The following is a 14088-nucleotide window of genomic DNA, read 5'->3' on the forward strand; positions in this document are numbered from 1 at the left end:
TCCAAGCAGTGTATAGAGTCATAATGTCCTATCAAACGAAATAGGAGTTTCCTAAAATTTACTCATTGGTGAAACCAAGTCACATGTCTGGGTGGAGGTACAAGGGGGGGTTGGAAAGTTTCTTCAGTAGAAAGCAGGCTCTGCCAGCAAAGAAGATATGTCACAGGTAGAAACCAGATATATTATTTTCTATCCAACTTTATGTGAGAAAAACATTAAGTGGATGGAGCTGCTAAAGGCTACTACAGTATCCCCCTATGGTAATTTATTTAAATAAATAGCTCTTTAACTTGACTATGATCCACGGTAAGAAATAGATTTTACATCTTGACCTGATACATATGCATGTACGTGAAACAAAGAATTCACCAAATAGTAGTATTCTTACAGCACGTAACACAGGCTGGTTTTCTATTAGAATTTCTAATAGAAATTTCTAATAGAAAATTCTAATAGAATTTTCTATTCTTTCCAGTCTATTTCATTTGATGGTTTTAATGCTGGTTTTGATCCATTAAATTATGTTCCAATCCACCCGTAGTCACAATCTGAAGTTTGAAAAACTCTTTCTACCACCATCACCCTTTTCACACAGGGAGACAGTGATCTTGAGGGATGTCACTGTTTCTTATGCAACTGGGTGTCCCCAGTGCACCCTGCCTGGCACACCCTGGCAGGCAGTAATGTTTGTTAGATGAACTTGACAAGGATGAAGGTGGTACATACGCATCACGTTACAATTTTTCAAAGAATGTTAGAATATATTATTGCAATCTCATTATCACCTCTGCCTAACACAACTTTAAATAAAAATGATTTCAAAATATATGTACACTATAGATGTTTTCACATAGATAAACTATGTAGAATCATGAATCTCTACTATTTATTTGGTATTTTTCATTCAGCCTTTAACATGTTATGGTGTTAATCATCACGGTTGAACATCAAGTGAATTGTGTTTTGCAGTGAATTTGCAAAATATATTTTGAGTTTACTTTCCCTTTGGCATTATCCAGTCTGATTCTCTCCTTCCAAGGTTATAATAACAGTCCTGATTTATTGAGCATTTACTAACTCACAGAGAAGTGAAGTAACTTGCATAAGATAAAGTGGCTAGAAAGCGGCAGAGCTGGAATTTGTCACCTACAGGCTTAGTCACTGTGCCTATGAGTTTAAAAAGAGGGAACGTTTAGAACCTTTGGAAACATATCTTTTTAAAACTCCTGAAGCTAGTATTTCCCAAACTGACATTCTGTGGACTCATCAGTCCAGTGAGATCAGCCTAGAAATAGGGTGCCACCGTCAAATAGTTTCGGAAAATAGTACTTGCTTTATACTCTCCTGAAGATTCACAGTGGATGTCAGCCTACTAAAGCCTCTGAAAAGTCCTGCAGCAAGCACACCTGCTTCACTTTAACTGCTTCTCAGACTTAATTATCCATAGAACAGTTGTATCTTCCAAGGAATAGTTCTTCTAGGAAATGCTGAGCTAAGCATGTAGACCAAAGTTGGAAAATGGCCTCTTGTAGGATGCATCATGCCACAGATGGGTTTTATTTGACCTACACAGTGTCTTAAATAATATTTTAATTAATTGATAACATTCTGAAATTGACAAAGTTGACAATAGTTTTAAATTATGAGATTTCAATAGAATTCCGTATTTCAGAAATTTCTGAAAAATGGGACGTTTCATCCTATATTCCCAGGTGGGATGTCAGTTGTGACTGCCCCTCGAGATGGGGCATTCACTCCCCAGTTCACCCAAGTCCCCACCCCTCCCTATTGGTTCCCAATAGTACAGCGTGTGAGTTGTCCTTCACTATAACACTTGCAGTGTTATTTTCTTGTGGTAGAGTTGAGAGTAATTCAATCAGAGACCACTTTGCATCCTTCATAGCACAAGGCATAAGGCAATTTGAAGCAATTTAGGTGATCATCTGGCTAATAAACTATAAATCCAGCCCAAGGGTCAGTTTGTCGGCAGGTGTTGAACAGTAAATGGGAGGCATTGATACTTTCATTTATTCATTCAACAAACATCTGAGTGCTTTCTTTGGGCCAGGAATGATTTTAGGATGGATAGAATGATGTACCTCATGGGAGCTTTCATTCTATTGGAAAGACCAACAATAAACACGAAAATAAATACACAAAGAGTTCCAGTGTATTAAAAGGGTTACAAATGAAATAAACAGAGTTTTGAGAAAGCAGAGAAGAGAGGGGGCTGATAATTAGGATTGGGTAGGGGGTAGGGTCAGGAAGGATTTGGTCTAATGTAAAAATTCAGGAAAAAGGATGTGACTTTTCTGTTTTCTGTATAAGGCCAAACCATTCTTAGAAAATCTGCAACCTAATTTTGGCAGCATTCAAAACAGTTTTCTCACTACTGGGAAGTGTTTGTTAAACAGATGACAAACTCGTTCTAGGCTATGGGTTATTTGCTTTTGTATTTTGAAGTGGTTTTTTTGATGTTGGATATTTTTTTCTCTAATAAATGTAAATTGTCATTATCAGTCTGGAGGTTGCACATGTTGGAGCTGATCATAGAACAGAAGAATCTACCACAGATTCTTTTTTTGCCTGATGTGAACTGGGAATCACTCTCCACCCACCCTTTGCCCACAGTAAATGTATTTTTCAATTTTATATCATACATAAGGGACTGTATTTAAGAGTGTGCCAGGGCTTCCCTGGTGGCGCAGTGGTTAAGAATCTGCCTGCCAATGCAGGGGACACGGGTTCGAGCCCTGGTCCGGGAGGATCCCGCATGCCGCGGAGCAACTAGGCCCGTGAGCCACAACTACTGAGCCCGCATGCCACAACTAGAAGCCACAGCAGTGAGAAGCCCGCACACCACGCAGCAACAAAGACCCAATGCAACCAAAAATTAAAAAAAAAAAAAAGAGTGTGCCAACTCATGTGTTCTTAGGAATATCCCCAAAGTAATTACTGTTGCCAAAAACAGAAGCAAGGAAAGAACATTGTATTGCTTAATCCTCGACCTGCATTTCACTTGCCATTGGAAATCAAGTTGACAAATTCACTTACCCCTCAAGCAGAGGAGTTACTGAGACAGAAAATGGAAAACCCTTATTTATAGGAAGAAAGTATGAATTGCTTTCTCTGATAGATTTCTTTCCACTCTCCACCTATCACTACAATGAACAACTGGTTTATTTAATCTTTTAACTAGAACATCTCTGCATCCGTCAATATCATGGGCTAATGAGGCTCTACCATGTCAAGGTGCTATGTTACACTTCTGCCACCAAGATAGAATATGAGTTTTTAACATCCTGAGGTTATGTCTACAGAGTATTAAAACAGGTGGTGATTATGATTTATAATAAAGAGCATCATACTGGATAATTGGTCCAACCTTGCTTGATTCAATTAGTATAAGCAGCTAAAATGAACAGTTGCCACTCTCTCCTCCCAAAAAGAGAAGGGAAAAATAGGTAAGTGGAGCATTTTTAGATCTGTGTCATGCAGATTCCCCAATTAGAAAACATGCCAGAAGACAATGAAAATCTAGATTTCACGTTTCAATACTTTTATGTTCTTTTTATTGCCCTCTGAACTGTCTGATAATTTCTTAACTACCTGGATCACTAGGAAGTTTATTTCAACCGTGGCACTTTGGCAGTACACAATTTTAAAGTCTTAAGAAGTTTGAAAAGGCAATTTGACATCTAGGAATTTATTGAGAAAATGGGCAACATTTTATCCACAAGCTTTTTTTTTTTAAGTCTGGCATTTTCTGTAAGAGAAAAGTTGGGAAGATCTAAAAGATCTAATTGCAGGGTTTTTGTACTGATTCTGGTACACCCTTACATTGGACATCATAACAAAGATGACATAGAAATAGAAGTATTGACATGTGAAGACGGTTATAACATAATGTTAAATAAGAAAAGCAGGTTCTGGACTTCCCTGGTGGTCCAGTGGTTAAGACTCTGTGCTTCCACTGCAGAGGGTGCGGGTTCCATCCCTGGTTGGGGAAGTTCCACATGCCACGTGGTGCGGCCGAAAAAAAAAAAAAGAAAGAAAGAAAAAAGCAGCTTTCAAAATAGTATATACAGAAAGGTCACTCTTGGGTAAAAATCATTTTGCCTTGCCTGCCCACACATATTCATCCTTCCACCCAAAGAGGGATGTGGAAAGAAAAATTGCAGATTGTTAGTAGTAGTTATTTTCTGTAATGGGATAATGGGTGCATGTTATATTTTTACTCTTTGCTCATCTAGATTTTCTCTTTTTTAGAAATAGAGCAAGTACTGAGTACTGCCTAAGTGTAAGGAAAATACTACAATCTAGGTAATTTCCTGATTCCTCCGCTAGATAGCGCTATGAAGCTTGCAGCATCCTGAATTGTATTAGAAACTGCAGTAGTAACAAGCGGTTTAACAGGAGGTTATTTTCACTCACAGTAATTCCAGAACTGTGCAATCCAGAGCTTGTGTGGCAATTTCTTGCTCAGAAATAACACTGATTTTTAACACGTATAGCTAATGTGTATTTTGGAAAGAGAAATTTTGTTGTGGATGGCAGTTTTCAAAGTCCTTTCGTAATTGGCATTTCTTAAGGTTGTGCTACTTGAGTTCTTTCCTTATTTTTGCCATGGGCTTAAAAGATGTAAGTGCATTTTTATCCATTGATGTGAATTGCGAAGGTATAGTGGGAAAAAATAAAAATACAAAATTAGCTACAGGGGTAGACCCTCCTTCGGTGGTTTTGGGCTTTGTAGTAAAACAAAGTTTAAAAAAGAAAAATCCCAACTGCTTCGGAAATGTTGACGTTCTGTTAAATATTATTGGTAGACTTTGTTCTTAGAGTTCCTTCCTGCTTGTTTAAGTCATTTGCTTCCCCTTCTATGAAAATTGGAGGATAAATTTTTATCTTTAAGAATTAACCAAATCCCATTTTTCATCCCCAATCTGACAATGGGTGTATGCAGGTGATGTGCTCCCAGAAGAAAAAAAGTAAAGACATGATGTTTGTCTGGAGAGCATTGTTGCTGAGCGAATGATGCCCTTTGTGCCGCTGGGGCAACCAAGTGGGAGAGGAAACACAGCTCCTCCCTTTAATCCCAGACGGCATGTGGCTCGAATTTCCAACAGATGGAAAAGAGTAATGGGTTTCTGTACCAGTCAACATTTTTTAGACAAATTTTCCTGTGTTAAACTGCCTGTTAGACACTGATTTCTTGGTACAAAGATTCAAAATGAAACCAGTATGCACAATCGGTGGGGACATCTAGATGAGGTAGACATTCATCACGAATAGTTCCAGACAAGGCTTTTTTTAGCCTTGATCATCCTGCCTTCACTTGTATTTTCACTTGGACAATGCAGACCTTGCTTAGAGAAAGACGAAAGCCAGTTGACAATTTACAGTGGAAGGAAGGTGCCAGAAGTTCTATATGCGTTTTATTATAGGCAATCAAATTAGGATAAGGCAGCATAATTTTTCAACATGACAAATTGTGATCACTTAACTAGTGTTCCTATCTGTTTGCCCTTTGAAGCCAACAGAAAGGAAAAAAATACAGGCCTCTTCCATATGGATGAAAAACAAGCTGACACCGTGGACACCTGTTTGCTTAAAAAGAAGTTTCCAGATATTTCCTGGAGAACACCTGTGTTTCTATCTAAAATTTCTGTTTGCTGAGAATGATCTGCAGGCCTCATGATAATAGCAAAGACGTATTTGTAGTTAAGGACAAAGATCCTACAAATAACCCAATATTTAAGGCATAGGTCACAAACCGGTGGCCTTGGGCTGGATCGTCTTCCAAACTGTGTTGAGTGTGGCCCTCTGGATGTTTTTTAAAATTTGGAATTAGTCGCCCACATTTTGTTTTAATTTTAATTTTTAATAGATAATACATTCACATGGCTCAAAATAAGAAATTATAAAACAGTATACTTTTCTACCAATGCCACCCGCAATAGATAATCACTGTTTGTATTTTTAAATGAGTCTTTCTTGAGCATATATAAGCAAAAGACAAGTATAAATTCACATTTCTTCTTTTTTAAGCAAATGGTAATATAATATACACTCTGTTCTATTCCATGCTTTTTTTTCCAGTTAACACTACTTTCTATATCTGTACAGCTTCCTCATTTGTAATACTTGCATAGTTTTCCAATGAATGGATGTACCATGATTTATTTACCCAGGACCTTATTAATGACATTTGGCAGGTTTCCAAACATTTGCCATGACCTCATTGTAGTGAATAAGCTCGTGTATTTATTATTTCACACTTATGTGAATTGAGGTTTGAAATCAGCTCTTAGGAGTGGAATCACTTGGTAAAAGAATATATTCTTTTTTAAATTTTAGTTGATAATGCCAAAATTTCAGCCCTCCATCAGGACTGAAATAGTTTATACTTCAATCAGTAAAATATGAGGGCCATTGAAAAACATTTGGTCATTTCCAGTTTTTAGCCATTACAATAAAGTTTTTATAAACGTTAATGTATGGGGTTTTGTGTGAATGTCAGTCTTCGTTTCTCTGGGGGGAAAAAAAGCCAGGAGTGTAATTGCTAGGTTATATTGGAGTTGCATATTCAGTTTTTTAAGAAACTGCTAAACTTTTCCCGATTGGCTGTACCATTTTGCATTCCCATCAGCAGAGTATGAGTGATCTAGTTGTTCTGCATCCTTGCCAGAATTTGAAACTGTCACTATTTTTCACTTTACCCATTCTGATAGGTGTGTGGTGACATCTTATTGTGGTTTTACTTTGCATTTCCCTAATGGCTAATGAAATTGAACATCTTTCATGTGCTTATTTGCCATCTATATCTTTTGTCCAGTGAAATGTCTCTTCATGTCTTTGCCATTCTCTAATTGGATTGCTTGAGTTTTTTGTTTGTTTGTTTGTTTTACTATTGAGCTTCGAGAATTCTTTATTTATTCTAGATTCTAGTCCTTTGTCAGAAAAGTGGTTTGCAAATACTTTCTCCCCCATTCTAGCTTTTTTTTCCATTTAAAAAAATTTTTTATTTATTTGGTTGCACGGGATCTTAGTTGCGGCACGCGGGCTCCTTAATTGTGGTATGCAAACTCTTAGTTGCGGCGTGTGGGATCTAGTTCCCTGACCAGGGATTGAACCCGGGCCTCCTGCATGGGGAGCGCAGAGTCTTAACCACTACGCCACCAGGGAAGTCCCATTTTTTCCATTTTTTAAATAGGATCTTTCACAAAGCAAAATCTTTTAATTTGGATGAAGACCAGTTCATCATTTTTTCCTTTTATGGATTATGCTTTTGATGTCAAGTCTAAGAACTCTTTGCCATAGATCCCAGAAATTTTCTCTTATTTTTTTCTAAAAGTTTTTTTTGTTTTGTTTTTTGTTTGTTTGTTTGTTTTTTGACCTTGCTGCACAGCATGTGGGATCTTAGTTCCCTGACCAGGGATCGAACCCGTGCACCCTGCAGTGCAAGCACAGGGTCCTAACCACTGGACCGCCAGGGAATTCCCCTGAAAGTTTTATACTTTACAATTTGTATTTAAGTCCTTGGTCCATTTTGAGTTAATTTTTTGTATAAGGTATAAGGCTTAGATTGAAGTTCTTTTTTTTTTTTTTTTTTCCTCCCATGGATGTCAAATTGTTCCAGCACCATTTATTGAAAAGCTGATCTTTCCTCTATTGAATTGCTTTTGCACCTTTGTCAAAACTCAGTTGGGCACATTTGTGTGGGTCTATTTCTGGGTTCTCTCTTCTGGCCCACTCAACTATGTGTCTATGCTTCTACCCACCAGTACCACACAGCCTTGCTTACTATAGCTAAATAACAAGGCTTGAAATCAGGTAGGCTGCTTCTTCCCACTTAATTCTTTTTTTTCAAAATTGCTTTAGATATTATAATTCCTTTGACTTATAAATTTTAGAACAATCTCATCTATCTCTACAAAACATCTTGCTGGGATTTTGATAGGAATTGCATTAAACCTGTCTATCAACTTGGGAGGAGTGACATCTTTATTGTGTTGAGTATTCCAGTTCATGAACATTGTATGTCTCTCTGTTTGTTTATATGTTCTTTAATTCCTTTCATCAGTATTGTATAGTTTTTTGCATATAAGTCCTGTACATATTTTGTGTTTCATTTTTGGTACAAGCATAAATGGTATTATTTCCTAACTTTATTGACATGTAACTGAAATATAATTTTTGTGTAAGTTTAAAGTGTGCAACTTGATGATTTGATACACGTATATACTGCAAAATGATTACCACAGTAGGGTTAGTTACAACTCCCATCACCTCATATGATTTCCATCTCTTTCTTGTGATGAAAACGTTTAAGATCTACTCTCTTAGAAACTTTCAAGTATATAATACAGTATTGTAAATTATAGTCACCATGCTGTATATTAGATTCCCCAGAACTTATTCATCTAATAACTGGAAGTTGGTACCCTTTGACCGACATCTCCCCATTTCTCCCACCCCCCAACCACTGGCAATCACTTTTCCATTCTCTATTTCTATGAGTTCAGCTTTTTAAAATTTCACATATAAGTGATATCATACAGTATTTGTCTTTCTCTGACGTTTATCTCTTAGCATAATGCCCTCAAGGTCCATTCATGTTGTGACAAATGGCAGGATTATCTTCTTTTTCATGGCTGAATAATATATATTATATACAGTCTTCTTTATCCATTTATCTGTAGACAGACACACTTGTTGTTTCCATATCTTGGCTATTGTGAATAATGCTGCAATGAACATGGGAGTAGAGACATCTCTTCAAGATTCTGCTTTCATTTTCTTTCCCACGAGTGGGATTGTGGGATCATATAGTAGGCCTATTTTTAATTTTTTGAGGAACCTCCATACTGTTTTCCATAGTGGCTGCAGCAGTTTAGGTTCCCACAAGCAATGCACAAGGGTCCCTTTTCTCCACATCCTCGCCAACATTGTTATCTCTTGTCGTGTGATGATAGCCATTGTGACAGGTGTGAGGTGATATTACATCGTGGTTTTTATTTGCATTTCTACGGTGTTTGGCTGGTGGAGAGCAGTTATTGTCTAAAAGCTTTCTGTCATGCTAGACTGGCCCTTTCCTGGCCCTTTGGTTCGAGCAGGCGTTTCGAGAGGGTTTTTTTGGCCAGTGCCCATCGGTGTTTCCAGGTCATTGGCTTCTCCAACTCCAAGTCCAGGATATCTGCGGCAAAAGGATAACCCAGGGAATTCACCACCGTTGAATTCAACAACAGTTGTTGAGGTGCCTAGCTGGTCTGCCTTCTCCTCTCCACCACTCGGAGTCCTTTTGTGTTTGTTTTCTACATAATGTCCAGGATTTTCCACTGTGTTTAGTGGGAGGAATAAGGGAAAGTCTATATCCTCCTTCTTCCTGGAAGCAGAGTCTTATGTTCTTTTTTAAAACCAGCCTAAGAAGAGAAACATATTTCACAAAAAGGGCTCAAGTTCAGTTTGAGAGACCATAAACTCTCACTTGGGAAGAGCCCTGGGCCAACAAGCCAGCTCCCTGCACTGGGCCAGCAGGGTCTGTCATCCATGAGCTGCTCTCCACGTCTGGAGACATCACTGCACTGGGGGAATCAGGGAAGCATCTTCAGAGATGTCTGGACAAGATGCCACAGGACTGAGCAGAAAGTTGAGGGGCCCCTCCACTCCCAGAATTCTGTCGAACTGTGTCTTCTCCAGCCCGAGTTCTCTATCCTGGGTGAAGAAATACTAGTAGTTATCTCCCTTGCTCAGAGGATCTCTCTCCTGGCAGGTTTTCCCTGATGGCAACTAGACCCGTGGGACTGCCCGGCGTTTTACTGATTTGTTTCCTCTTCAGTTGACCTCCCTGTGGTTCAGTTTATCTCCAGGAAGTTCAGTAATGCTCCCTGTGTGTCCAGCCCTGGGATCACAGAGAGGAATCATGCCCCCTGGTCTCCCATAGGAAGCTCCAAGTCTGGGAGCTGGGGGTGACCAGACGCAGACCCTTCCATTCACTGTGGTGAGCGCTAGGGAGCCCAGGGGCTGTGAGACCAGAGTGGCTCAGAGCAGCTGGCCCAGCCTGGGGGGGTCACACCCCCCCAGAATAGTTGCCTTCCCCACCTGCATGCAAACTTCTTAGAGAACGTCACTGACTGTCAGAAGTAGCATCACCCTGGTCACCCTCCATTCCCTCATCTTCCTCATTTTTAGCTGTGCAGGGCTAAGTGGGCTAGTAGAATTCTTTTATCTTTTTATCCGAGTACTTATCCCTCTCTGCTGGCCTTTATCCACTGTGAGACTGTAAGCATCTCAAGAGAGGAACGTGTCTGATTCGTTTTGTTAATCTCACCAGGCTCAGAACAAGGCTCAGTAACTTAAAATATGATAGTAACAATAATGATAATAATAATAATAGCTAGCATTCATTGCACGTTTACTGTGTGCTACACACCATGCTAAATCCTGCCGATGGATTATCCCATTTACACCCCGACAACTCTGAGAGGCAGGTGCTACTGATTACCCTTTTACAAATGAGCAAACCCAGGCACAGATGTCAGGGAGCATGCCCAGGATCGCACTGGTGTGAAGGATGGCGCAGACAGTGGAGTGTGGGCGGGCTGGCTCCAGAGCCGGTGCTAATGTCACGTGGCCTCTATACGGTTTGTGCATGGTCAGAATTCCCCCATCAAGTTATTGAGTGAAGGTGAGTAAATGAGTGGTTGGAAATAAATAACTTTTTCCTAGGCAATAGCTCCGTCAGGCCTAGTGGGGCACCTCTCCATTAGATTTAGTCCTGGTACCACTTTCATAATGGCTCATGTTCCAAACACCTGCTTGATGATTTAGGTAATATTTTTTAAATTAATTAATTAATTTATTTATTTTTGGCTGCGTTGGGTCTTCGTTGCTGCGCGCAGGCTTTCTCTAGTTGCGGCAAGCGGGGGCTGCTCTTCGTTGTTGTGCATGGGCTTCTCATTGCGGTGGCTTCTCTTGCTGTGGAGCATGGGCTCTAGGCGTGCGGGCTTCAGTAGTTGCGGCACACAGGCTCAGTAGTTGTGGCTCGCGGACTCTAGAGCGCAGGCTCAGTAGTTGTGGCGCACGGGCTTAGTTGTTCCACGGCATGTGGGATCTTCCCGGACTAGGGCTCAAACCCATGTCCCCTTCATTGGCAGGTAGATTCTTAACCACTGCGCCACCAGGGGAGTCCTGATTTATGTAATATTTTTAATTTAACATTTTATCTAAAAATTTTCTACTCAACTTCATCCAAGCAAAAATATCCATTGTACCAAAGAAATATCTTTCCAAAAAGCACTTTTAAAGAATAACCTCGTGCATGTATGTGCACGTGTATGTGTGCAAGTGTATGCACCACCTAAAGTAAAATCACCACCCCTGTAGGTATACCACACTCATCTGCTATAAACAAAGTTTTCAGCCATCCACCTTATCAACCTACTTAACAACCTGGATCCGAATTATACCTAGGAATTATAAAAAGTTCCACTCATTAGAGTTCTATTCTAATATGAACAGTAAGTTATATTAGAACCTGTTTAAAAGTTCATCTCTTCCCAAGTAAAACACATTTTGCCTTGAATTAACTAGAAAAGCCGAGAAGCTTGTTAAGGCCATGGCTTCTATCTGCGTTGGGCTTTATGAAGTTCCAGCTCTTTAAGAGGCATTTCACAAGAAGCACTGCTCCATTTAGAGGGAGTGCTGGGGCTGAGGGAAATCCTGTGGGATACAAGCATTATTATTACTTTTTAAAGTATTCACCAAAGTGTGTTTATTCATTTTTATCACCGTTCCACAATAACCCCGTTTTTAATGCAGGCTATTCTGGCCCAGTCCTTGGCATTAGGGTAACCCACGTGCCAAGTGAGTGTGCAGGAGGAGGTGGTCTAGAAACTCAGAGAAGGGAATAGGTTCCATGGGTGCTGTGACCCAGAAAGACTTCAATGGAGACAGTAAACTTGAGCCCGAGCCTGAAGAATGAATGGGTTTGAGGTAACCTGGCTTGGCCCAAGGTCATGGGAGTGAACGTGAAAAAAGGAGGCTATTCAGCATGCATCCCACCCTCCTGGGTGAGTTAGAGAGGAAAATCCGTCCCAATAGCACATCCTTCGCACAATTAACTCTCAGATCCTGAAAGCGGAATTATTATTTTAAAATATCAGTACTTTTTTTTTCAGTTGATACAATTCACCACTGCGGGGATTGTGGAAAATCAAATAGAGGCATCTTCCATGATTAAACTGGAAGACCACAAAATATTGGCATCATACATAACCTCTGTGCAGAATTGGGAGAAAAGGGTTTTTGTTTGGGATGCAACGTGCACTGCTGTGTTTGTTAGCCTCTGGCTCCAAACAATGTCCCTCCAACTAACTGCAAATGCTGATTATGTTAGAAAGAGGGGGCGGGGAAGGAAGAGTGACTCTCATAAGCTCCTGATTGTTCTACACTCCCGTGGGCAGAAGAAGTATGGCTGGAATTAGAGGGTAAGGGAGACAGGGGCGCGAAGCAAAAATATTACTTTGAGAGCCCACATTCAACAAGTTGCAACCATGAAAACTCTGTCTTGTTCCTAGGACATAGCTGACGGCACGGGAAAAGAAGGACAGGAAATCCCAACTGTGAGTTGCTCTGTCCCCGGGGTCCCTGAAGAACTGGAGATTGCAAAGGAGGACCCCCAGACAGAGAATAATAATTCCATCATGAGCTTCTTTAAAACTCTGGTAAGCAGTTTCATCTCCTTTTCTATTCTGTTCCTCAATTCTATTGCTCGAAAGTTTTGTTAGATCTAAGAATGATGCATACTTGAATGTTATTGCTCTAAACGGCTTGATGCAGCTGGGACATTGGAGAACAGGGACAAGATGTGCTTCGTAAGGGAATTGGCTTTCAGTGAAGGCGTCTTTAGTTGCTGGGAACTGTGAGATTAACTATACGACATGAGCTATGTGGTAGTAGAACGCTACCGCAATTGGATATCTTATGCTCATTGATCATAAAAATAATTGGAAAATACTTCCCTGAGTTGCTGACCTATCAAAGCATTTTTGCCACTCAAATGGCAAATAAAACTGTAGAAATCACTTTCTATCTTTTTACATCTAAAGCTCCCATTTGACTGGGTGGAGGCAGGGACCCACATCTTGCATTGCTTGCTCCTGTCTGACTCTTCAGACGCCGCAGCTTGGCACCTGCCAGACACTCAAAAAAGGGCTGAATGAGTGAATGCATAATTAAACAGACAGCTCCAAGTGTTTGGGCTATTCCCAAAGACCAAGACCAACTTCAAAAGATAAAACAGAAAAAGTCAACCGAATGTGCCACAAACACCAAAGGGTTGTACATTTGTTTGGATTAGTGGTGGACTTGTTGGAAAGTGTGTAGCCATCCAGGAGACAGTTTTGAATGTGGTCAAGCTCTTAGTGAATGTATAAGATCTGATGCGTTTCATTATAAAATATTAACTTTGTTAACTTATGTATACTTAGGTATTACCCAGAAGTCCATGGGTTTCTACTAAATTAAAAGGACTTCTCATTACATTCCTTACTTGTAGAGTGAAGTGGACCACCCTAAATAAAAATACGAAATAGGGAATTCCCTGGTGGTGCAGTGGTTAGGACTCGGCACTTTCACTGCCGGGGCCCAGGTTCAGTCCCTGGTTGGGAACTAAAATCCCGCAAGACGCACAGCACAGCCAAAAAAAAAAAAAAGAAAGAAGGAGAAACACCCTACAGAGCTATGGTTTTTAACATTTGGTTTTTCTCAAACTTTTAAGGTTTCGCCTAACAAAGCTGAAACAAAAAAAGATCTGGAAGACACGGTAGGTCATTTGAAGTGTGTTTGGGTTTGGGTTTGTGTGTAGAATTGGATTTGAATTTATGTATGCTTCTTTGTTTTTTGAGTGCGTGTGATATATATACACAGATATATACATATTTAGCAATTTAATAGTGCTGTTAGATTGTCTTTAAAATGTTCCACTTACATTAATGGTATTTTAATGAAAATTTTGGTGGGAAGCTTGAAATATGTGCCAATTCTGGCTAAATAATGTCATAAAAACCAATTTCTTACAGAGAATAA

At 39.8% G+C, this 14088-nt stretch overlaps 1 protein-coding gene across 11 annotated transcripts in view; it reads left to right on the forward strand.

The window, feature by feature from the left end:
• Nucleotides 1-14088, forward strand: part of BCAS1 (brain enriched myelin associated protein 1) — a 106200-nt gene that overhangs the window by 46571 nt on the left and 45541 nt on the right. For all 11 annotated transcript variants that reach the window (XM_059897609.1, XM_059897611.1, XM_059897610.1 and 8 more), the window contains exons 5-6: nucleotides 12579-12725; nucleotides 13781-13825. In XM_059897609.1, the coding sequence (XP_059753592.1) occupies nucleotides 12579-12725; nucleotides 13781-13825 (192 nt within the window). The remainder of the gene's footprint in view (nucleotides 1-12578; nucleotides 12726-13780; nucleotides 13826-14088) is intronic.

The sequence above is a fragment of the Balaenoptera ricei genome, chromosome 15 (assembly GCF_028023285.1).
Source record: "Balaenoptera ricei isolate mBalRic1 chromosome 15, mBalRic1.hap2, whole genome shotgun sequence".
NCBI classification, from domain to species: Eukaryota; Metazoa; Chordata; class Mammalia; order Artiodactyla; family Balaenopteridae; genus Balaenoptera; species Balaenoptera ricei.